Source organism: Electrophorus electricus, chromosome 3 (genome assembly GCF_013358815.1).
Source record: "Electrophorus electricus isolate fEleEle1 chromosome 3, fEleEle1.pri, whole genome shotgun sequence".
Taxonomy (NCBI): Eukaryota; Metazoa; Chordata; class Actinopteri; order Gymnotiformes; family Gymnotidae; genus Electrophorus; species Electrophorus electricus.
In genome coordinates this window covers 4030464-4055543 of record NC_049537.1, presented here as the reverse complement: position 1 = coordinate 4055543, position 25080 = coordinate 4030464, and the positions used below count along the sequence as shown (strand labels likewise).

Sequence of the window (25080 nt, the reverse complement as noted above, 5' to 3'; positions counted from 1 at the left end):
TGACTGACAGTGGACACATAAGTTTTAGCAAAACCCCTAGTTTCTTGCAGGCCAAATCAAATGTACTTGCATACCAACTTGAGTCTACTATAGGGACAACCAAGCAAAGCAATGACTATGATAAAAACATTTTATCCAGGCCACCTCTCCTTGTTCTAGCTGTGTTTATTTTCTCTCAAATGCAATGACAAAGACTCTCTGTTTTGGCTTGTATTATTGGTAATTGCTGCTTAAAGGTTATGAGTATACAGTAATGCATAATTGCACTGACCTTTGTACAGTTGCAACCTATACTGTAATTGATAAAACATATGCTACTGTCATAACAAAAGAAGGGCAAATGCTCCAAATCAAGGATTGTCAGGCTCTGCATCTTTTGGATTTGGTTTTCTATAAATAGATTAAGGCTTGGATGAATTTGCAGCCCCAATGGTAAATCTCATCATGATTAAGACAATAATCTATATCTGTTTCAATAAAACAACCAGTTTAGGGCTATTACACTTTATTGGTGTCAAAGTCAAAAAGAACACAAATATATCTGCACAAATATCAACATAAATTATACATTGTATAATTCTGACTGCTTCCATGAGATGGGTACCAGGTGATCAACCACAGTTAATCATCAGGTGTTGATTTATGGGACTGGTCAATCAAATTCTTGTCAAGCGTCTCAACAATGAACCATGGGCCATCTCCTTTGCTTCTCATTTGTCTCCTAACCTCCAGTTCTCTTAGTCTGTGAGCAAGGAAATCATGTATTAGGCTGTATAAAATAAAAATTAAGTTCAACAAGCAATGATCCAGTGTCTACATATGGTATCCTTACATGGATTTGCTACATACTCTAAACACATCTTCAAATAAAATTAAAATAGGTGGCTAATCAAACTGAAAATTAACATTCATGTTTGGTTAGCTTTGATGGTTCTGGTCTATACCCGTGTGAAAAAAATGCAAGTGTTTGGATATATAGATATAATCTATTCAACCAACAGAATTAAATTAGGATCATTATGAGTTGGCATCTTGAATATAGATTCAAGCCAGTATTACACTCTTCTACTTTCATGCTGAAGCCACAGGGTAGTGGACAGTCACACACCATAATACAATTTAAAAGGACATAAATCTGAAGCTAGTTCTATACCCTACAAATGTGATAATATGAAATGTATGAAACTATCATGAACATAATACAACTAGTTCTTCATCCAACTGCAGAAAACTTTTCTGATAAAATACGACATATATTGGAACCTATAACCATTAATGGCTCACCTCATTTCAGCCTTCTCAGCCTCAATGTGAATAAGTGCCATCACCTTCTCATAGTCTTTCACTGGGTTGTCATAGATATTTCGGGAAATCCATCTAGTAATGGGATGCTTGGATAAAACAAATTAAGAAAACTGTTAACACAAAGCACATACAATTTTAAGATCTTATTTTTTTCTGTCTGAACAGACAGAAAGAGTCTATTAGACAGATACTTTTATTTCTGACTTTTACATAAACTGACCACCTTTGTTTTTGTACACTGAAATAATAGAACAAAGTAGCACATGAAATATTATACCTTGTAGTACTCCCAGTACTCTGGTTCATAGCCCTCAGGAATTTCAGCCAACTCAGCTTCCCCTATTAGACAATGACCAAATGTTCAATTTATTGAAGTCATGTCCTTAAACACCAGATCAAAGAAGTATTGAAAATGTAAGGCCAAAACTCATCGGAGTATCCAATGCACCTCCATGTTATAACTACACAAAAGCTTCAACAAAAGATATCTAGAAGACAGAACATGTGCAATTGACAGAGTTAGAGAGACAGGGAGACTCACCAATGAAAACATTCACAAAGGTGACAAATGCTGCAGTGGGGATCCCAGTAAGTAGTATGTAAAATTTCTGGTACAACAGAAAAACAAACAAGTAAGAAACTTTTGAATTGTGTAGAAATTGGAGGGTTTTTTTTAAGTCTAATATTACACTGTCTTTTGATTCTCATCTTTACAGTGAAACAATTTACAAGCAGCTCTTTAGGCTGAAATGAACATAGATGCACAATAAGTCAAATAATTGTCATCTTTTCCTTACCAGTAAATGTAAAAATCTTTTGTCATAGAACTTGGTAGGTTTGATGACAAACATCCTCTTCCCGTGACTTCCATAACGCACAGCAACTGTTAATGGAGCATGTGCAAGTGAAATTACAATGTCATGTTTTCTGCACAGGTGAGAGGAAATCTTTCAAAAATGTCACAGAAGACGACAAAATGGGTAATTAAAACAGAGGCACAAATGTTCACAAATACAAAAAACAACAAAAGCCTTCAGAAAGTAAAGGGATGGACACAAGGAATCACTAGCCATCATCTGTGAGGAAACCGATCTGGAGCTGTTTGTTTGTTTGTTACAGTGACAGAACGCTAGGGAAGGTCTAACGCTAGCTAGCAAAGCTAACTGACATGTTTTGTATAGCTAGTCTGATATCTTTAGCTTTAAAGTAAGATTACATTTATCCAAGCAGCAATAACTAGTTTTCCACATCCTATCCTGGGTGGAAAGAGAAGAAAGCTTCAGCAATCGGCAACTATCTGGCGCTAGGTTAGCTAAGATAGCTTAGCTCGAATATTGCAAGGACAAGGTCACTGCTAATAATGAAACGTTTGCAGCTGTACGTGACGATATCCCAGAAATAAACAAAGTGTATTTACCTTGTTCAGAGCAAACCACTGCCCTGGAAAGTAGACCCAACGAGTGATTTGCCCGTTTCAAAGGGTTTAATCTAGCTGCGACGGCCACCGCCGTCCGTAACACACTCATGGCCACCATGTCTGTTTGGGTAATGCATTACCAAGAGCTGGGGCCTCACCCAGCACATGAAGCCAAATTAGTCATTGATGTTTGGGGCATAGTATTACATGCTCGCCGCCATAAACTGCAGTATTCCTTTGGAAGTTGGCAGATTTTAATATATTGCAATATATAAATCTCACATATGTATGCAGTCACAAAGAGTCAGAAATTATGCGTAAATGCTGGTATGAGAAGACATGCAAACGATGTTTGAGTATAAAGTTACTTTCTAGTTGTTAAGAAAAAGAAAGAACACTTAGAAATATATATGTTCTTCCGAGTAACCATTGAAATTTGTTTGGGTTCCAGAAATATCAAGAAAACCTTTGCCACAAAAAATAACTCCAAGGTTTTGGACCCAGAGTGAATTTGTGGAATCTACAGTGCATATAATGCCATACATAGGCTATATACTTTATTGATAAAACGCTGAAGACTGCAGAAAATACATTTATGTCATTTGTCACTAAGGTTAAACGCACAAGAAATAAACTTGAGTTTACTTGGCTAACTTAAATCACGTTTATGAATCATGTTTTGTTCAACAAAGCCTAGGTGAGTTAAGATTTACTTCGTGTTATAACCCTTGGGTAGGTATTATAGCCAGGCCAACCTGAGAACGCTTGAGCTTGAAGTTTGATATGTCTGGCAACCCTGGTTTGTCGCTAAGGTTTAACGCACAAGAAATAAACTTGTTTGGGTTTTTTTGGCTAATTCCAGTCACCTTTGTAAACGCAGTTTTGTTCAAGAAAGTCTGAGTAAATTCAAACTTACGTCCTGTTGTAATTAGGGGATGATATCTGCTTTACGGCCATGTCAACACAAGAACGCCTGATCCTTAGGTTTGATACATCTGGCAACCCCGGTTAACGTTGACATTGCTATTCAAGATGGCGACAGCCACTGCATGCCGTCTTGCTGCTGTTTGCAGACAATTTCAACGCGTTGTTAAAATACCCTTGCCGACAAAAGCTCAGTATTCATCACCGGCATTGGGAAACTATCATTACTGTGCGCAGAGGTAATACTACCATCTTAACTGCAAGCCAGTCATTGCCAGTTTAACCAAATTATTGTTAGCAAGGTTAGCAAGCCAGGAAACTAAGAACGCAATGAATGTAATGAATGAAAGCATCTAGCGTCATTAAGTGTCTGTATTGTGCACTTAATAAACTGTTTTATCCAAATTACTGAACGAAATGATTATCTTTTTCGTTTCAGCCGCCCTGTGCAGTACCGATTTCTCCATACGTCCTCGAGCAGATGGGGCCTTGAAGAGTTCTTTGACTTGCCCGAAAATTGGGGCGAAGCAACAGTTAAATCAGGTTGGCTTAATTGAGTTGTGTGACAACTATAAAGGCCTAATAGTGTGGAATAAGCGATGTGACGTGCTCATATTAACAAAAATTAATAGCTTTTCTTTTCTGCGGCATTCATAGGTGCTCCATGGACTTCCAAACATCTTAGGTCGAAAAGCAACGAAGACTTGCACAAGCTGTGGTAATATTTGTCTTATTTACATACAGGTTTCTTCTGATATAAGACTCTTTAACGAGTCGTGTCTTTGTCACAGGAAACAACACTGAGATGTGATGTTCATAGTGGAGTTCCAAAAGAGTGTACTATCATAGTAAACAAGTCCTTATAACATTGGAATACTAAACAGTTATATATCCTTTAAAATGCAGTTGTCTTTTGGCATGTCATCAAGTAATTGGTGCCTAATGATGGTTTGCTGAATAGGTGGCAAGTTTGCATACGAGTTTGGTAGTTCATTGTTTGTGTCCCCTTGTTACTTATAAAATTTAGCAATAGAAAGGTATGTTGACATTCTAATTTGAAGTTTACATAGCTAAAGTATATTTGAGATTTCTGCACAATTCTTTATCATGCTCAAATATGTATATGTCTTTTTTTTATTATTATTAGACCAATCATTTTTGATGCTGTGTAGTGCAGTTGCATGTTTCCAGAGAGTTAAGAACCACAGCTACAACTGTCAGACTAGTGCATTGTTGTGAAGGGCCTTTTCAGACACAACACTCCTTTTTTTTTTTTCCTTTTAAATAGATAGGTAGTTTATTTTACATGTAACACTGTCAGGATTGGGTGATTTTATTTTCCAGGTATGTTCTTCTAAAGGAAAAGAACATGTTACTAACAATTCAACAAGAATCAAAACGGCAGTGTGTTCAAATGCCCAGTCCAGAACGCATCAAGAAGGTAAATGTATGCCTTAAAGCTCAGACGGACCCTTTTAAAAAGCTGTTAAATAGTTGAACTGTTAAATATCCTCAGATTTCATGATTCCAGAACCTACTCAAGCTGGAATTCTACACACATTTATATTGCTTCACATCTGACCTATAGCATGCATTTAATAGGTTAACAGGTCTATGCAGAGGCTTGACGGTGTTGTGAAGGAGAGAGAAGATGCTCTTCGTTTACTACAGACAGGGCAAGAAAAAGGGAGGCCAGGAGAATGGAGGAGAAATGTTTTTGGCAAAATGTTCTGGTAAGTAGAATTATATTTGGTCCTGGCCTAGATCTAATTTTCTGTGATCAGAACAGAGCAGTTGCAAAGTTTTGTGGTCTTTTATACTCTCTTTTTCAGGTACCGTTTTAGGGAACATCCTGTTCCTTGGTACATGAACAAGATATACAAAAGGAAACGTTTCTACACACCATTATTTGTTGCCCCTTACACAAGGTAAAGTAAAAAAAAATGCAACACTTGCACTGTATATGAACACTGAAATTGCACTGTCTAGTATAACACCAGATATTCCATCTTACTTCCTATTTCCAGGATAAGTCTTGAGAAACACCTGCGGAGTAAAATGAGGAGAGAAAGGAAAGAGAAACAAAATCAAAAGAAGCTGTCTGCGATGTTTTCTAAAAAGACTGCACAGATATGAATGACTACAGCCAAATATCACCATCTTTTGCTGTTCAGCTAATAGTCCATATGTTCTAACCAGCTCTTTGTGCTGGGATGGATCTGTTGTCTGTTAGTGAATTTACCATGTAAAGCAGATGTGACTAAACATTGTAGATAAGGGCTTAACTGAATAAAATATTAAATATCAATTGTATAACTGTGTTTATACTATTATAAAATTGAGAATGAAACTCAGTAAAAAGCCAGTTTTAGCATTGTGCATGTATTTCATAAAGCTTTTAAAGGTTATTGTTTGTTGTATTTAAAAGTTGATTTTTAGGAGTGATGACCACACTGCACACCTCAGTTTACAAGGCAATAACTACATACTGATATAAAAGTGTGAAACTTAAATTTCAAAATTTAAAATGCCCAAAGCTGATAAACAACCATTTTCACAACCAAGTGTGAACAAAACATACAAAATTGTAACAAAAATCTTTATTTTTCAAAACGGCCAATCAATAATTAAAAACTTAAATGATAATTTGCCATGGAACTCAGTCCTAACAGTGTGTATTGTTTACTCCTGTAATTGTCCTGCAACTGATTTGAAATTGGATTACAACTGCATATGTACCAAAAGACTTGGAATTATCTAAAATACAGATGGTTAGAAACGCTGAAGTGCCAAATGTAATATAAAAATACTGAGTGTAGAAAAGCAGGAGACCATGGCAATTAGAGAGTTATAAAACAAGAAACCAAGTATAAGAAAGCGGGACTCTTTTTTTTTTTTTGTATTGGAATAATACAAGTGTCCTTTAAGTTCCTGAGTCCACTAAGAAGGCTTTTACTACCAGAGGTGGTGGTGCTCTCTTCTCTAGAAGATTGAAGGACAAGCAGTCACAGGAGGGGTTGGTCAAGGGCATTTCCTGTCAACACACTGTTTACCCCCTTCCTCATACTCCTGCTTTGAAATCCACATTTGTTGAAATGTACCCTAAAGAAGACAAAAATATTACATCAAGCGTTTGCTAGACAGCACACACTGGTTGTCGCTGTCATCAGTGGAAACACTGCAGTACACTACATGATGTTAAGACACAATGTGCTTAGTACCCACCAGGGAAGCCAGAATGGAACCTCCAATCCAGGCACTGAACCTACGCTCCACAGTTGTATTGTTGGCTATTAACTTTAAGCGCATGCTCTGTAAAGTATACAGAATTAATTAAGAATTCATTACAGTTTTGGCACATACAGTAAACAAGAAATCACTAAAAAAAAAATAGTTTTATATTTTTTCTCTCTATCTACATAGTGGTTTGTGAGCTAAAATGAGCTCTGGAGTTAATTCTAGATGACATTTATCTGTTGTCATAAATCAAAAAAAGCAACATTCTTGACTGGTTAAGGTGCCCGATCTAGACATCCATGAACATGCATTTTAACGGAAATCCCCCAGAAGATTCTAAAACAAAAAGGAGTCTAAATGTAGCTGGCAGAAGAGTTTGATGGGTGATGTTATCTGAGGGTCACAGACAGTCAATCATTACATAGTACCTGCAACTAAACTAATAATAATGTGGAGCATTTTATTTAAGGTTCTGTTAAAATCTCCAATTAAGCATGGTCTCCTAAAGTAGGCAATAGCACTAACCGGTGGAGTCTTCTGAGAGAGTTCTCTGTTTAGTCTGTCTGTAAATCCTTGGATGAGGGTGTTTCCTCCAGTAACTATTACACTGCCGTACAGACCCTGAAAAAAAGCACTGCCGTCAGTATCAGTTCAATTGCATTTATACTGATGCCACATGGTCCAAACATAAGCATTCTGTACTTTATACATTTAAAACTAATATACAACAAAAGTAAATTATGAAGTTATAAAATCCTTTTATGAGCTATTCAGGATTCCTTGTATAATTGAAATAAGTAAAGCTTACTGGTCGGATGTCAATATCACACATGCCGACACTTGTAGTCACAACGTGGCCTACTCCCAGCATGGTGTTCCCTGATAGGCCCTGTGAAATGTGGAGACAGGCGACTTGTAAGACTATAACCCCAAATGGAAAAAGAAATAAAAATACTAGAGGAATTTGATGAGCAGTACTCACCTTTGCATTGGATGGGTCAAAAAGCCCCTCTGGAATCTTCAGTCTTTCAGCTCCAAAGTCGCAGTTGTATCCGTTAGGAAGTTCATAATGAACAGTGGGCATCTGAGCAGCCACCCTGCAAAGCACCATTAGAGATATACTACTATACCTCTGTGAACAAAGGTTTTATTGTCTTTTCAAAATGCATGAACATGTTTTTTAAGTAAGTGGAGACAGGTTAATAAGAAATTTGTGCAGTCTGCTATGGTTGCATGAGAAGATAAACTGGACATACTGTTCATCATAAGGTGAATCTGAAACTTGCAAGACAGATGCCTGAAAATCTTGAATAACTGTCTGCAAGAATCAACAAAGCACGTGCATTTGTTAGAGCTTGTGTTATAATATTGCCAAAGTTAAGCAGCTGTAATTTTCTCCATGAATGTTTACTTGAACCATAATCCCAGACGCTTACATTACACATGTAGTTATGCCATGAACGTGTAACTTGAGGTAGTTTTTCCTTTTTCTTCCAGCTGGCTGGTGCACCTTCACGTACTGAGTCCTTAAATTATAATACCATATTGACAGATGCAACACAAATATGAGATCTGTTGTGAACAATGAATATAAAAAGCTAAAGTTAAATAATCTTGGCAAAACTGGTTTAACCAGTGAAAAGATACAGTTCAGGGTTTAATCGTCTGATCTATTCTCTCAGCATAAGATGAAGGTGACAAACCGATCTCGCCATATAAGCACATGGGAGAGGAGTTATGGCAAGATTAGACAATGAGATAAACAAACAAACAAACCACTTTACTCACACTCCACTTCCACACTGTGGAGTGTACCTTTCAGCTATGAAAAGACACAGAATGATAAAACAGACTGACTTAAATGGCTTACCTTTGATGCAATCATGTATGGAGGAATTATTTCAACATTTAATTCTTGAAACAGTTCTCTACACTGCATACTCATAAAGTCACCTGCAAGTGGAGACTTCACAATCCCTGTAAAAGCACAAAACATAAAGGGATCATTGTCAACATAACTAAATCCTTATCTCCACTGCAATGTCTAAAGCAGGTGGAATTAATCACCAGTGTATGGTGAGGTTATTAGATCATCTGCTCAGCTCCTATCACTCATTTTTGGTGTCTTCCTCTGCAAGAACCCAGCAACAGTCTTACAATGTACAGAAAATAAATGGAGACTCAAGAACAAAAGGTTTTTATTTAACATTATTTGCTGAAAGATAAAAGTTACTTGAACCACATGATGCAGACAGGGCAACTGAATTAAAAACAAGCAAAAGTGTTTTGGTGCTGCTTATGAAAGGCACAGCCTGATGATCTACCCCATTTGTGCTTTTTACTCAGACCATTGGCGAGCCAAAACATTTGTAATATGCGACTGTCAGATCTGTCCTTGTTTATTTTCATGTTTTATGCCATTTTATTTGAATTCTTTGGTTTTTAATTTTTATTTTCTCATAATGTTTTGCCTACCCATTTTTATTGTATTTTTTTCTAACTTGAGACTTGCCGGTCAGCATTTCAGTTTCTTTTCAATGGACTAATTTCAATTTACTTTATCTCTTCAAACATGTATGAAAAATACTATATACATAAACAAATGCAAAAATTACTATCAAAATTTCATATAAAATCAGTCCATGTGTAAAAGATATTAAAATATTTGCAGTAGTATGCAAATATTCTATCAAGCAAAGACTTATGTGGAATGGTGCATACTATTCACTTAGCACTAGAATCAGTATGAGAAATATGCTCTTATCTCTCATATGCCATTTGTGAGAAAGACCTTTGACAAGAGTCCCCAAAAATTAAGCATTTTTAATAACTTGTCAAAACCTAAAACAATGAGACAAAAAGGCAATTTACCTTGCTGTAGGACATAACCATCATGCACTGGAATAGCAGTTGTGTGTGTTGCACCACTATCCAACACTAAACCCGTGGATCGCCCATTGGCAAATCTGAAATCATGCAAGTTAAAGAGTGCTACCACATCTACCAAATTTGGTCATACTAATAATATTTTATTACGCATCAGTTACTTTTAGCATGTGGATGGACTATGGCCTGAAGGGAAAAGCAGTTCATTTTAATAAATAACTCTATATAAAATAATACACAAATAATACTCCAGCGAAGCAATTTATCATAAAGGATACGCAGATAAGACTGCTGTTTTACATAAGAAGAAAGCAGGAATGTTATAATGCTCAAACATGAGCTCCGTCAGCTTCTCCCTCTTGGCTCGTGTGTTCCACTGCAAGCAAAGGACCAAGAGATGACTCATACATATCATTGGGCAGCATGTGTATTGATGATTTCAGAAACAAATTAGTTGAGGAACATGACAATGCAAGGGACAGACCGAGGCTTCCGACATTAGTACAGGATGCAAGCTTGGCTCAGATTTGAAGTGCATTTTGTAGGTGTGATCCAAAATGGCTTGAAAGCTGTCCCAGTCCTCAACTTGAGTGAGTGAGTGAGTGAGACCAAGGGAGGAAGAAAGAGATAAGGAAGTCACTGATGATGAAATGTATGCATAATCGAAAGGTTTATTTTTTTTGTATACTAATGACCAGGAAATTAAGAGTGTATTGTTTCTCACAATCAAAGAAGTATTTTCTTTATGAATTATAAACGTTGTTTTTCAAAAACATTCTAAAAGAATTAAAGAAAATTAAGAAAGAAAACAAACAAAAACTCACTCATGCCGTTTTTTAAAGGTGACATGACCTCCATGTTTTCCCGGGGCACCCTCAGCTGATTGGTGTCGATGTAGTACGTTGTGCCACTTTGTTTGCCCTTCTCCCCATCTGTTTCCATTGGAGTAGTACCATCGTCTCTGTCCAACGTCACTCCAATCACAGTAGGGAAATCAGCCTCCAAACAAACATTTTCCAATGAGACAAACATCAGGCATTTATTATGCAGTTCATTCCAGCTATGCGTGGACCAAGAGACTGTCCTCTGTGCAGAAAATGCGCACACATACCTTGGGGCAATCCTCTCCTGCATAGCCGGCTCTGACAGAGTAGGATCCAATGTCAAACACGAGGGCTCCTACTTCATCTTTTAGAGAGAAAAAAAGAGGGGGGGCGTTACAGCTGAGTGTTAAGACAAATTAATTTACTAACCATGCTAACACTACAACCGCGTTAGGTATGTTTAAATAACGCAAGTGTAGTGCATTAGGTCTACTGTCGGTCCACACGCCTTTAGGTTGCTAGCTAGCTAGCTAATAGCCGATCAAGCTGCCCAATGCATCTACTACGCAGAGCTCAGTCAAAATATTTGATAGACGGCTATATTTTTAGAAAAATAGGAAGAAGGTTGAGCAGACGCATAAAGAAATAAAACAACCTCGTTAGTTTAGCTAGTCAAGCTAAATCTCCAGATAGCAAGCAACCTAGCTAGCCTAACGCGGCGCACTCATTCATTTGATTTCCGATCTTCAAACTTACCCCCTCCATACACTCCGCCACTCATTATAACCGATGACAACTGTATGTGTGTATATATATATATAATTATTAGTAAATATGGTTAATTGTACAAAAACTCTATTACAAGGCCCCACGCTTTGTAGCTTCGTTTTCCTCTTTTAACGTAGAGGACTCATCACAACAAAGGAAACGCTCAGTCGTCTTCTTCTGTGGTACAATAACGTTGGCTCGCACTGGAAAACCTCATCATCGCCACCATCTGGTTTGGAAAGAAAGCTACTTCCTAACTGAGAGCTAGCTCCTAACTCTTATTTTATTTTATTTTATTTTTATTCACTATTCTTGGCGCCTATTCTGTAATTATTCTTGCCTTTTGTCATTTTTGTTGTTAATTTTTCTTGCTTGTCTGGCAATATTGTTCTCTTAACATTCATACTAATAAAGCTACTTTAATATTGTCTGTAGACTACAGATGGGATGGGTGTGTCTTTGATTCTAAATATGGACTACTTCTAATCCTAACCTAACCATAACTGTCTGTATATAGAGTAAAAACACGCTAAAAATCACTCTTATGTCCACTTATGAAATCAAAAATGCGTCCGTGCATTCTTTAAGCAGGATTTCCATACGCCTTCTTATAACGTTACCTCGAACACACGCCCACATGTGTGAAGCCTGCATTGATTAGGCTATTTCTGTAGATTTATGCCTAGTAGAGCCACGGTAAAGTTCGTCCTATTGTAGGAATAAAATCTCTATCAAAAATTTATTGGGTCCCCCAGAGGTTACACTGACACAAGTAAAAACACCAGCAACATCTCTGTCTGGTACACTCAACACCAGTAACGTCATGTCAGTGCCAATGTGTTAAAAGTGGTCCACAATCAAAATTATTTCTAGACAATGAATAGAACAGATGAATGGCTGCATGGTAACAGGTAATCTGAGTAGATGCAAAATTGTTATTTCTTATCCAACGGATGGAGTGTACGATGCTTCCTCTTGCATGCATTGTGCATATCATTTGACTACAGCATCAACTTTGGAGCCAGTACCACTTATGTCCGCCGAGTGTCCCCCTTGGGCGGCGATGGGCGCTGTTTATATCAGCATGCAAACAGACGCCTAGTTTAACATACAGTGATACCGAAACAGCAGCATGGCGAGTAGGGATAGAGTACAGACTTTCTCACAGGCACCAAGAACAAAATCATTATTATCATTATCATGTATTGGAATTTTGAGAGTTTTATTTATTGCAATAATTCACGTGGCGCAGGCGAACAAGCAAGGTGAGTTTTATAAGGCTTACTTATACGTTGAGGGGGCATCTTGAGGGTTGATATTTCGGGGGTTATATATCATGTATCTAGATGCTACTTCACTGCAGGCTATCAAGTTAGCTAGCTAGCTAGCTAGGTAGAATGCTGTATTAGGTTAGAGGAGCGCTAACTTTTTATGTTTTTTACGTCTTTTATGTATTTTAGTGAGCAAATCGTTGAAAATATTTCCTTACAAAGTCGAAAAAGCAATAGGGTTAGTGTCCATGATAAAAACTTAATAATTTGGAGGGTAGCTAGCTAACCTCGTTAGCTGAGTTAATGGGTGCCAACTCATACGTTTGGTCATGTTAGTTAAAGCTAGGCTAGTTGGCTAGCTAGTATTTGTCCATAAAATCGATTAACTTGTTTGTTGAGAGCATAGTTATATCAATTTAAGAGGCGTTTACGCTTTTTTGACGCACATTGTTTGAATAAGGTTTTTTTCGGAATATATTTAAATGGCGTTTTGCTTAATACATCGGCTGAGGCTAATTTGCCAGTTTAGGTTTTAGGTCGACAGCTCCTTTGCTAACGATAGCGGTAGGAGACAAGCAGCAATATGAGAAAGCTGTCTTATAAAACCTGGGTCTTTTAAACACGCCAGTCCGATTTCAGTGTTGGGGTGGTTTTGCTGCAGTTTGACACCTCGACAGTCTTCGTACTGTCAGCTAGTTTAGCTGGTTTAGCTAAGCACCAGAGTTAGACTGAGGCATAGTTTAGGCCTGTGTTGTCAGTAATGACATGTCATGTCAACCCATCTGGGAGATGAGGCGGAGGTTACTGATATTCATGATAGAGGTTTTATTTGCCTTCAGACATTAATATTTCCTCGTGACCGGTCTGTTTCCTTGGCTAAAATCTTAAGATTTTCTGAAATTAAAACGTTATTTTAATTTAATCTTAGACTTGGATTGTTTCGTGAATTGATAAACTGGCGTGATGTGTACTCTTATAAGAATTCTTCTTATTCTTATTATATACCTACGACTTATGTTTTTTACTGAGTTATCTTAGCTGGTTTATATTTCCTAAGTGCTATTACGTTTTAGCGCATTGTTAGCTGCATATCAGAACTTGATGAAATAAACGTATTCTTTGCAAGCTTCTTCCTGAAAAAGCATCATCACGCCAACAAAGTAACATTGCCTGCAAGCTAGTACATGTCGATGTTACTCAGGTGAAATGTAAAACCAGAGCTATTTTCCTGCTTACCTGAGGTCAACTACATTATAGGACCATACGCTGTCAACCCCTGTTAGCAGGGAAACTACATAGGTTACTGCATTATTTGACAAAGTTGCATTTGGAGCTACAAAGCAAATCAGTTATTAGTTGGATGCCCTTATGATGGGGTATAGGTGCTTACCTTTACATTGCATTTTCAGCATTTGGCAGATGTTTTGCGCCCATAGTGACTTGCATACGCTTATCAGTAGACACTAGGTGTACTCCCTGGGAATCAAACCCAAGGCTTTGGTGTAGTTAGCACCTTGCTCTAACTAATGTATTGGGTTAGCTACAGGAGTGCTTACAGAATTTGTGCAGGTTTTGTGAAGCTGGGAATCTCAGCGTAGAATATCTTTAACTCTGTGGTGCAGTTGGTGAAATGCCTGCATTCAAATACCATGGACAGCTTATGCCTGTTTTCCTCAGGGCTGCAAACATTTTTTGGTAAGCAGTTGTAGAGGAGTGTTTAAGGGACAGATATCCCTTGGTGATGTTAACCTACTCATGTTAGTACACTTCTCAAACAAACACTTGGGCAAATGTTTTCAAATGCTATTTCTTGTTAACTGGCACGAAAAAATGAGTTCTGGCCCATTCCACTGTGGATTCAGGTGTCTGCAGAAATTAAAAGCAGATGGATTATATACAGCAAACTGGCAGTTCTCTTAGACTATGTGACACTGAAAATAAGTATTCTGCAAATCAGCAAGCACATGTGATCTTAACCTGCAGGATGCTCACCCTGTTAGTTACCATACTTTGTACTCTGGCTCTTTTACTAGGTCAGGTGTAGAGCAACCCAAATGTGCTCACAACTTTTGCAGATGGGTACTTGCAAGTACTTACCATGATGGATTAGATATTGCAGCCATAATAATGGAGCAGCAGAACTTTGTGAAAGTTTCACAAGCTGAGCACTGAATAAGATGAATGCACTCACTGTTACTCACTGGATTATTTTTGAGGTTCGACTGAAGCTTGCATTAAGGAAACTGCAGCAACAAATGGTTTTACTCCACTCCACGGTATAATCTATTAAGTTGGATGATATGTAACATCCATTATCTTGGTGGTAACGGCTACAGTCTTCGATTTTGTGCATGTAACATATTTGTTCCATTGCCAAGATAATGTTGGCAATTGAAGTTTTTGTATATTGCCCTTTTGTTCCATTGACACACAGGACAAAAGGAAGGGGGGAAAACATGACTGATTTCATATTCTCCATGCTTAGCGCACAGAGTGTGTGTTCAACATTTTGTTTTAGTAGGGAAGGAGAGTTGGTTTACCATTTAAATTGCTTCAGAATGAAATGGGGAAGGATTAAAGACAGATTATACAAGTCCTGCTTCCACCTATGATGTGCTAAGTAGTAATTTGTTTAATTTCTCCTGCTTGTATACAGCTTCTAAAGCACTAGTGTTTCTAAAGTATGATTCAAGTAATGATGAACAAGCATGAAAAAATATGTACATTATAATGGGGCATAGCCTCCATCTTTCCTAGAGTTTGCAAATGCTGTGCATGTTCAAGGGGAGGGGGTGGCAAACTACATTCAGAGAAGCAGGTCAGTTGTTTACAGCTGGAAGTGTTCATATTCCACGGAAAAAGAAACACTTCAGAGGGGCTGGAGAGGCGGAGTTCCCTGCAGCAACAGTAGCTGTTTGCAAATTGTATGAGATTATCAGAAGTCTGCATCCCGAGACTACTTGGGTGCGTGGAACTGGGGCATCTTCCTTGTGCTACACTGGTTCAGAATCCACAGCTATTACACTGCTGCTTCTGGAGTAGCTGAGTTGTACAAACTCTCTGCACCCTAGTCTTTCTGATTGCATATAGGCTGCTTTCCTATTTGTTTAAACAAATGTTTGCAATGGACCTGTAATCACGTACAGTTGCATTGTGTTTGAATGTCATCTTAGTGTAAATGTAGTCTCTCTACAAGCACGAGAAGAACAAATAAAAAAATGTGTTTTTGTTCTTCTGTAAATAATGTTAATTTTTTCCCCTATAGCTGTTTCATGAATCATGATTCATCATGCTGTGCCTATTTGCTTGATGAGTATAGTGTTGGAATATTATTACTTTAGGTCTTATTTTGCATTTGATCTGGACTGTAGGATACGTTTTCCAAAGTATAGTTTGATGTAGTCTGTAGTAGATGTTTACGGCTGTATTATTTATTAATCACAATAGTAATCTTATCAGTTTTGATACCATAGGACATTGCAACACACACAATCATAAACATTGAGCTTCCTGATCAATATCAGCTGTTCCTGTTGTGTTTTCTTTTACTATGTTGGTTAATCCAGGTATTCACATGATATGACAAGGTAAATTATTTTGGTCAAAAATAAAGGCTAGTCTTGAATGTTACATAAATGGTCATACTGTTTAATATGAAAGTTTGAGAGTCGGTGTAAAGCTGTATAGTTCTAATATAATTTTAAATTTTGTGTAGTTGCCTATATGAAGAACAAGGTTTGAGAATTGGTCTTAATTAGCCCATCAGAGAGATTTTTTAAATTAATTATTTTTTGCTCTTTGAGTGCAGTGCTGCTGGATCCCAAAGCTATGCATTTTATTATTAATGGTGAGACTTTTCATTTATGGAATGGTGATCCTCAATTCAAGAACCAAAAAATTACGCAAGATTATAAGGCACTTGCAAAGCAACGCCGTTTTGTCACAACATGGAAAGTTGTCCTTCACACCCCCTTCTTCTCTCTATTTCCTCTCTGATCCTTCAAAGGTTCTGTCTGTGCTCAGGCAGCCTATAGCTGTCCATAGCTCGATAATAGTAGTCAAGAATTATGATGAGGCACCATTGTGTAGGTATACCACATGAACTATAGATAGTGAAGGACCTTCATGTAATGCTGAATGAATCTTGAGTATATGATGCACGTTTGTGAGCAGGTGATGGTGTGACTAAATTTAGGGGTTGCTGCTGCTATTTGAAAAGCAGAATTTTATAATTTGACGGGAAAATAGAGGGGGAAAAACATGGAGCCTTAACCTTCTGTGGATGTCCTTCTCATGCACAGCTCTTGAATAATTCATTTGATATTTAATCATTAGCTTTGTTAGCATTTGAAATTTAATTGTTATTAATGATTCTTTTTTTTGTCCAATTCTGGTTGCATTTTCTCCCATATATTTTACAGAACCTTTTACAGTTAGCCTTGCACAAGAAAAAAACCTGAGCACAAAGAGCAATATTTCAAGAGCATCAGACTGACTTAAAGCGTGTAAAGGGGAAAGTGGGGCTGAGGATGTACTGCTGACCTGAAGTGCAACTGAAACAAAGCACAGCTCACGTAGTGCTTCTCTCAAGCAGATAGATGTCAAGAAGACTCTCCACTCACAAAGGAACTGGTGGTTGAGTGATTCATTTGGTTTGCATAATTTGTGTCTGTGCAGCAGAGTATGTGGTGGGGGGGGGACTAAGCTTTACAACTAGGCTATACACTTCCATGTTGATAAGAAAGGTGATGATTTGATAGGCCAATTTACAGTCAAATTATGTGCGATAGAGATGGTCCAGCACACACAAAAAAGGAAAAAAATGCATGTTAAATTATTTTGTTTCTTAAATCTGTGATCTTACATTTTGTATAATATTCTCACTCAGTTCAGTGAATTACACCTTTGGTCTGTAAATGCCCTTGGACTGTAAATGCCCTTGTTTTGTGCATATATATACCTCAGAACTGGACCTGGTCATACTTAAACTCCAGATCTGGACAGTGGGCTTGGATTACTGATGGAACAGCTAGCATATCTCTTTTTTTTGTTTGTGTAGTGTTTTTCCTTTGTAGTTTTTGCAAACTTGGCAGTACTTGGCTCTCTCTCACTCATGCATTAACACAACAGCAGGGGCCATACAGGAACAGGCATGGCATGGGTTCTTAACATGGGGAAAACAATAGAATTACTCATACTCCAAATATTTTTTTTAAATGAGCTATTAAAAATTGTTTATTGACCAAACATGGTGCTCAAGAGCACAGTGCACGTATTGGAAATTAAAAGTCAGGTGACTGAAACCTTTTTATCAGACTTTCACTGATGAGAGTCTGGTGTCTGAAACATTTGCCATATTTACCACAGCATTTGCACTCTGCACACAAGCATGATATTTCCTGAATAAACAATATTTTAGATATAGCTTTTATGGTCTGTTTGGCTGTGTGCGTTTGTGCACCTGTGGTTTGTTTGTTTGTTTGTTTTGTTGTGTCATTCCATTTTTTTCACCATGTAGAGTTTTTTTGATGAGCTATGTATCCAAGTCTGGATCTTCTAAAAATGTAAAAGTTTCTTTAGAATTCACAATTCTTTCGGTTTTTGAATGGGTTCTTTTTAACCATTCATTGTGTCTGATGTGAGATCTGTTCAGTTTTAAATGAGTTTTTAAAAACATGCTTAAATTAGAAGTGAAAATGTTTGTCAATTATTACGCATTAAGATATATATTTCCCCACGTTTTGGACAAGGTAATCAAGTGAAATTTTATTTACTGGATAAATTAACATCCTTTGAGATTGTCTGTCTACATTTGGAATCAAAAATATAAACAGCAGAGAATTTCTTAAGATAAAAGAAAGCATTGGGAGGTCATGTTTTAGAAAATGTGTGTAACTAGGCATTTGAATGTGCTTTTTGGGGGTCAGTTAAAAGGCCTGAAATGGGCAAGATGCTGTGAATTAAAAATGTCAGGTAAGAGCTGACTAGAAAAGCCCATGCTGAATATAGTCGTGATTCATGAGCCTAAAACCCTCATAATCAGTTATCAGCTAGACGTTTACCCTCTCCTGTCTTTTCAGTGAGCCAGGGAGGAGTTGTTGCTTAGTGTTATAAGCAGGCAGAAGGATTGGGTCATTGTTAGATTTCTGCTTTATTTATTCTTCTTGATGTAGATAAACCTCTGGCAGTATTGTCTGAGTCCAAACGAGAAAAGGCTGTTTGGTGTGTTTTATGGGCTATGTAAACTTAAGTGAAAAGACTAGTTAACTTAATTGCTTGCCTACAATACATGCTGTGTATAGCTATACAAAGATTCCGGTCTAAAGCAGAGTTAACCATAGTTAACCATTAACAACCAATTAGTTAATTATTTGCAAATGTAGGCCAAACAATAATTTAATCATCTAAACTGCTTCAGGCAATTTCAACTATTTACAACTGAAGTCCATACTTTTATATGCTGTGTTTAAATTTAGTCTTATTTATTGCTCTAGCTATATGTGTGTAGAGATCAACATGAGTTGTCTGTCCCACTACAAAGTTTACTTTAATTGTACCAGCTATCTGGCTAATACTTGCATTAGAAGTGCAGTGTTTATAAAAGTGAACATGACAATTAAGTTTTATAGAGAGGCCATTCTTATGGTAATTAAATAATCTGTAATTAAAGAAAACTTACTCACTGGGTGCCATTGATGAAAGTTGGTACTGTGAGTATGGTCATGTAGATGAGGTTGTGCTACATAGCATGAGACATTCTGACTGCACACTGTCTAGAATTTAATTTTGTAGGGCCAGGATCATGGCGGGTGGGGGGGAGGAGAGACGAGACATTTGGAAACAGTGTCCAATAAATTGGACCTTTTTATGTTATGATGAAAAATGTGATAAATTGCCAGTTTGCCTCTGAAATTATATGGTTGATTCCTGGTTCAGTCTCTTGTTAGCTAAGTATTAAAAGTCCCAGCAGTGGTTAGTGGCATGGTTAGCATTTTAGATGCACTTTTTATGAACCTAGCTCATTCGCTTACTTGTGCTTACTCTAACAGAGCATGAGAGTGAAATGGAGTGGCAGTCCCATTACCCAGAGTGTGATGTAATCGCCACCGCCCCCCCCATGATCCAGGTGGTCCACTTTGCCCACCATGCTTGCGACCCCTCTCAGTAGAGTAAACGGCTCTGTGTCCGTTTTGAAAATGTTGTTAACAAGCTTGGAATAGCTTGGAATTTTATCAAGTATAGTGAATTTTTAAAAAATCCCTCACACTGCTAATGAGACCAAACTCTTGCTAACAAGGTCAGCTGTTTACAAGAATAAACTGCTCATTGGTAAGCTGCATTTGATATAATTGCTAATTGGTAGAAAAGGTTTCATTAGCCATGGCTATAAATTCATTGTGGTTAAGATGTATTACCCTGTAGTGTGTAGGAGTTAAGTAACACAGGCTGTATTTCTGTGAAGGACTTTGGGTAGCTAACTAACATTATCAAGAAGCTTGCCTAACTTTGTTCGCACCATAGCAATACTGTCTTAACGAAAATGTTCAGTGAATTACAAGTTAAGTTTTCACAGACTGCACTCTAATAGCATTTACCAGCTGCCACCATGTCAAAAAACAACACTTATCCAGTGTTTAGAGAATGCTACCAAGACATTCTCATGTGATACGCCTGTGGGTTGGAAAGGTCCTTGAGCTGTCCAGGGCTGAGAGAAAAACACTGACATCCTGAGTTTCTTCTCAGAATGTTGTAAATGGACTGCTGATTATAAAAAATCCAAGTGACCTTAACTGGCAAAATGTATGCAATAGTTCCTTATCAGCTGCTACTGTCCAGCAGTTCAACGCTTCAGTTAATACAATATTAAACCATTCGTGGAACCCATGTTAGTAACTCTAAATTGCACCATTGCCCAGCCTTAACAGACAATTGCTATCATGCTTTCTGACTTTGTCCTCATATCCATCGTTTCAGGTCAGAGGTCATGGCCAAGATGTCAGGGGGCTTCAGCATACACTTCTGTCCCATACTAATCTTTCTTAATGATATATCCTCTTTACTAGGCCCCAGCCACCTTAAACTCTTTAAACTCTTTTATAATAATATCTTTCACCTTTGCCACAAAGAACCTGGAAGGAAAGAACTCAGATTTTGATTACATGTTGTGTTAGAGGGGAGGGGGTTGTTAGTAGGTCAGGTAGCCAAGGGATACTGTACCAGGCTAATAATAAACTAATTAATAATACATAAATAAAGAGGTACTTCTTAATTTGCAAAAGCAAAATCCTTTGCTCCCTGCTCAACACCCACGCTGTACTCACATACACTGGTCTGATACAGCTACTGTGTCCCCCACACTAGTAACTGCTCTCTGATACAGCTAATGTTTCCCCCACTCTAGTAACTGCTCCCTGATACAGCTAACGTATCCCCCACGCTAGTAAGTTCTCCCTGATGCAACTAATGTGCCCCCCATGCTAGTAACTGCTCTGAAACAGTTAATATATTTCCCATGCTAGTAGCTTCTCTCTGATACAGCTAATGTATCCCCACACTAGAACTGTTGTTAGCTGAAAACTGCATGCTGTTGAAATGTTGTATTTATCTATTTATTTACAACTTTTCTTGTAATACTCATTGATGAGCAAATTGGCCAAATCTAATTGTTATCCCCCCCCATGCCTGTCTAGTTTAGTGGGGATATAAAGGTAGCTAGCCAACTAGCACTGTAAGAAATTAAGGTACATTCCTTTTATTGTACTTAGTCAAATATCTTTTGATATGTTTGAATACTTTCTGATGTCATACAGACTATTAGCTATGCAGTTTAATTAGAAATGTGTGTAATAGCGTGACTAACTCAGCCAACCAATTGTTTTGCTATTCACTTTCTTGTCCGTCAACAAGAACTATTCGGCTTGGACCTCTTGTTCAGCTCAGATCTAGATCATGTGATGTAGGTTGTGGAGATGAACACAGAGTTCCAGAGGTGTTATGTAAGACATTGCACCTGTGACCCTGTGCATCCTTGTCTGATGTCTGATATCTGCCTTGTGTAGGTCTACAAATAATATTTTGAATTAACAGCTATGTAAGCTGTAAGCACTCCCCATGGCTTTTACATGATGGTCAAATGGAAAGGTAGGGCAAGGTTTAATGTAATTCCTCCATATACTTAATATACACTGGAATGAGATGCCATTTCTTCTGATCCATTGTTCTACACAGCAGTAGTACACAGGACTGCAATGAATGTACAGCACAACAGTCCAAAACATGGACATAAATGGGGGAAATCAATGAATGCACTTCAGCAAATACAATGAACATTGAGCACAAACGACGTTGACACACTGGGCAGTTTGACAAGTAAGGGTAACGTGATAATTTACGTTTGGCGGCTACTAATCTGTCACCTGAGGAGGTCTGTAACTGGGGAAAAAAAACTACACTGTCACCAAAAGACGAATGATGATGGAGTGATGCCAAATGAGGGAACAAAAACGGGGTGACTGATTTGGATTTATTGCCATGCTGAAAGATATCACCAATCAGACATGTCACCCTCTGAAATCATCTCCCACGATCCCACATTCTTTCAGACAAATGAGCATCATTTTCCAAAAAGAGCATCATTTTCTTTTGATACTTCTGTTATTTTCTGTAACTGCTGACCTCTGAATATTTCCCTGTACCATTTTGTTGGAGGATTCATCTCTTGGAAGTTTCTTCAAAGTGCAACTTCTGGTAAGAAGCAGTAAGTTGTCACATATCTCTCTCCCATCCAAGGCAGTATATTTGGTTGGGAGATTCAATGTAAAAAAAATAATAATAATCACCAAAATAAATTACATCCTTACTGAAATTTGTTAAGATTATAGCTGGCTCTTGCAGTTTTAACCCAGTAATTTGGGATTTGGGGATGGTGCTAAACAATGTATATAGATTTGTAATTTTCTTTTGGTTTATTGTGTAATGAATGTGTCTTTAACTAGTCAGATGTTGCTAGGGCTAGGCTTCTGATTTCTGCTGTTGTAATGGTAATTTTAGATTGAATATCTTTTCTTTTTATTTACGGATTTTGTAGATGTCAGTCATTTTTGTCCTGATTAAAATATGAGTGATTACACCATATTAGCTTTTCCATTTGTTGGGTCATAAAATGTAGACATCTATGCAATTTTTTCTTCCCTTAAAGGCTCATAACAAGCATGCGGTGATGGTTTTCTTCCTGCAGTATTTTCACCTTCATTACACCCAGCTGTTGAGACACTGCTGCTTCCCACAGTCTACAGATTGTTTATATTCTTGTGCCTTAATTCTTTTTTTTCTTTTTTCTTTTTTTTAACAATGGCATCTGAATAATTAATAAATTATATGCTTAAATTAATAGTTTTGCTATTGGTCAGGGAATGGTGTCCAGGTACTTGCTGCGTATTTGCCCTCAGCAATGTGCTGTTTTTTTCAATGGCTAAATTAATAGCAGTGATTAAATGCCAATAGCTTTTAAGTCATTGGACCAAAGCTTTGCTGCTTCAGGAAAGGATGTAAAACATTATTTAGATGGACAACATTTCCAGTTTTCCTCAATAGTCTCCCAGACTTGACCATTATAATTCTAAGGCTAAAAAAAAAAAATCCTTGGAGAGTTTATTTCCATCAGGTGATGCAATAAGCAATGGTGGACACACCTTCTAAATTAATTAGCATACTACCACTAAATTGTCAAAAACTAAATGCAAATTTAAAGTAAAGTAAAGTAAAGTAGAAGAAGAGCAGAGATGGGCTTGCTAATTGCTGACAGTTTTGTCACTCGCTCTCCTTTGCTTTGTAGTGGTGTATGTCTATGTATACATTATTGTTTGTCAATATGGAGCTGTTTGATGAATTTGTATAAGCTCAGTACCTGGCAACAATGACATAACCCTGATCTTTACAATTCATATGACTTCAATGATGAGTTATTTCAGTGTACACTCTGGTGGTGAAGGATGCAAAAATGGCTGTAATGGACCCCTTTTCCTTGTTTTGCCCGCTGGTTAATAGAGTCTGAATTTGATGCTGTCCCAGCCACTTTACACTCTTATGAGTGTACATGGCATTGTTTGCTGATACCTAAACCTCATGAGAATTTGCTCTGTTTTTGTCCACAGCTTTCATCCAGTCAAACAAAATCCTGGAGGTACTACATTTCGGAGATGGGGGTCTCTTGCAGGTAAACCTCGAGGGTTAGCACATATTTACATTTGATGAAGATATTTTCAGGGACACTGCCCAGCAGTTCATATTTTATGTTATTTGAGACAGACATGGAAAAGTTTTAAGAATCCTAAAATATTAGGCAGTGTGAAGAAACTGTCCTTGTTTCTTCTCTCTGACTAAACAAAAGTATTAAACTTTTAACAATGAGGCTGAGTAACCAAGGAAACTTTTTATGGTGCATTTTTGTGGATGGCATACCTTTTTACCGCTTGTGTGAAGCCTTATGCTTACTGAGCTGAGCTATATCTTGTTTCCTTGTTTTTGGGGTGTTTTGAAGAAATATGTCTGACAATGCATATAAAACCTTACCACACCTAGGATTTGATATCCCCATCAGGCTGAACTTAGGTGGCAAGCATGATCAGTTGTTCTATCTTCCACACACATTTGACTCTGTTCATCAATGGATCGTCTTGCACTTCAGAAATTGTTTATACAGACAGAGTGCATGTTTTTGACCCTTAAAGGATCCTAAGGGTCTATCGTTATAGCTTTTTGTCCTTCTTTTATGATCCCTTTGTTTCAGCTGTCTTGATGCTACAGGTTTCTATATGACAGGACCTTAAAAGTTTCAAAGTTCAATATAATTCATTCTCATTTATCTAATCCAGTGTAACTTGTCAGTTATAGTTCAGATAAATGTGTATTTTAATACACATATAGTTTAGGAAGACTAATTCTTCAGTATTTTTCCTTACAGACAGAGTCTGACATTGACCTTAGTTCATATCATCAAAAAAGGTAAGATTTGTGTTTTATTTATTTAAGACTACTATTTAATAACACTTTGTTGTTAAATAATAGTCTTGTGTTTTTGCTTTTGGTGGAGTGGGAGACACCCTCAGAGAGGCCAGCCTCAAGCAACCTAATACTCATGCATAGAAATGCATTGAGGAATGCCCATAACAATACGCCTAGCATTTAAAAGACCTGGCATTACATAGTTCTTGGTAAATCAACACACTTGATGACACACTTGATTACACATCTGAATTCAGTCCTTTTAATAATCTGATCAATCTGGAACATGTAGCACTATTTGATGTATTATTTACATATAATGTAAGATATTGCACTTACAAAAACAGTCATTTATAAGATTTCAGAATATTAGATTGGGATTATTTTTGTGGCTGTGCACTGACTGTCAGAACATTCTCAGCCTACACTGGACTTTGTGTCTGCT

At 37.4% G+C, this 25080-nt stretch overlaps 4 protein-coding genes across 5 annotated transcripts in view; 2 read left to right on the top strand and 2 right to left on the bottom strand.

Annotated features, from left to right (window-relative positions):
* Positions 1 to 488: 488 nt before the first annotated feature.
* ndufb5 (NADH:ubiquinone oxidoreductase subunit B5) lies at positions 489 to 2866 on the bottom strand. The gene is made up of 6 exons (XM_027013565.2): positions 2723 to 2866; positions 2103 to 2188; positions 1847 to 1913; positions 1583 to 1644; positions 1285 to 1391; positions 489 to 742 (listed from the first exon to the last, which is right to left on the bottom strand). The coding sequence occupies exons 1-6, from the start codon at positions 2838 to 2840 to the stop codon at positions 622 to 624; spliced, it is 561 nt and encodes a 186-aa protein (XP_026869366.2). The 5' UTR covers positions 2841 to 2866; the 3' UTR covers positions 489 to 621.
* An 884-nt stretch (positions 2867 to 3750) lies between these two features.
* Positions 3751 to 5954, top strand: mrpl47 (mitochondrial ribosomal protein L47). Its single transcript, XM_027013599.2, has 7 exons — positions 3751 to 3885; positions 4086 to 4189; positions 4304 to 4364; positions 4991 to 5087; positions 5249 to 5379; positions 5479 to 5574; positions 5674 to 5954. The coding sequence occupies exons 1-7, from the start codon at positions 3755 to 3757 to the stop codon at positions 5780 to 5782; spliced, it is 729 nt and encodes a 242-aa protein (XP_026869400.2). The 5' UTR covers positions 3751 to 3754; the 3' UTR covers positions 5783 to 5954.
* actl6a (actin-like 6A) lies at positions 5604 to 11527 on the bottom strand. 2 transcript variants are annotated; one of them, XR_003410884.2, is made up of 15 exons: positions 11350 to 11527; positions 10881 to 10957; positions 10594 to 10768; positions 10254 to 10354; positions 10048 to 10145; positions 9755 to 9849; positions 8754 to 8860; positions 8320 to 8409; positions 8140 to 8201; positions 7866 to 7980; positions 7692 to 7772; positions 7409 to 7504; positions 6872 to 6958; positions 6606 to 6748; positions 5604 to 5692 (listed from the first exon to the last, which is right to left on the bottom strand). XR_003410884.2 is itself a non-coding variant. In XM_027013598.2 (14 exons), exons 1-14 carry the CDS (start codon positions 11372 to 11374, stop codon positions 6668 to 6670), a joined length of 1290 nt encoding a protein of 429 aa, XP_026869399.1. In that variant the 5' UTR covers positions 11375 to 11527; the 3' UTR covers positions 6232 to 6667. The 2 variants fall into 2 exon arrangements, 1 of the variants encoding a protein (XP_026869399.1); XM_027013598.2 differs by lacking the exon at positions 5604 to 5692 and having other exon boundaries at positions 6232 to 6748.
* Positions 11528 to 12463: 936 nt separating this feature from the next.
* Positions 12464 to 25080, top strand: part of tmem131 (transmembrane protein 131) — a 35044-nt gene continuing 22427 nt past the window's right edge. Inside the window, 4 exon segments of the mRNA XM_035524002.1 lie at positions 12464 to 12626; positions 22341 to 22379; positions 23786 to 23847; positions 24595 to 24635. Of these exon segments, the coding sequence (XP_035379895.1) occupies positions 12494 to 12626; positions 22341 to 22379; positions 23786 to 23847; positions 24595 to 24635 (275 nt within the window). The 5' untranslated portion in view covers positions 12464 to 12493.

Excerpts from the sequence above, each read along its gene's own strand:
- mrpl47 (XM_027013599.2), top strand. The coding sequence starts at position 3,755 with ATGGCGACAGCCACTGCATGCCGTCTTGCTGCTGTTTGCAGACAATTT. Across the intron at positions 4,190-4,303 it reads CGAAGCAACAGTTAAATCAG|GTGCTCCATGGACTTCCAAA; the intron begins GTTGGCTTAATT and ends CGGCATTCATAG. Across the intron at positions 5,575-5,673 it reads TTTGTTGCCCCTTACACAAG|GATAAGTCTTGAGAAACACC; the intron begins GTAAAGTAAAAA and ends TCCTATTTCCAG.
- ndufb5 (XM_027013565.2), bottom strand. The coding sequence starts at position 2,840 with ATGGTGGCCATGAGTGTGTTACGGACGGCGGTGGCCGTCGCAGCTAGA. Across the intron at positions 1,914-2,102 it reads AAAGATTTTTACATTTACTG|AAATTTTACATACTACTTAC; the intron begins GTAAGGAAAAGA and ends CTGTTGTACCAG. Across the intron at positions 1,645-1,846 it reads CTTTGTGAATGTTTTCATTG|GGGAAGCTGAGTTGGCTGAA; the intron begins GTGAGTCTCCCT and ends ATTGTCTAATAG.
- actl6a (XM_027013598.2), bottom strand. The coding sequence starts at position 11,374 with ATGAGTGGCGGAGTGTATGGAGGGG. Across the intron at positions 10,146-10,253 it reads TACTAATGTCGGAAGCCTCG|TGGAACACACGAGCCAAGAG; the intron begins GTCTGTCCCTTG and ends CTTTGCTTGCAG. Across the intron at positions 7,981-8,139 it reads GATTCACCTTATGATGAACA|GGTGGCTGCTCAGATGCCCA; the intron begins GTATGTCCAGTT and ends GGTGCTTTGCAG.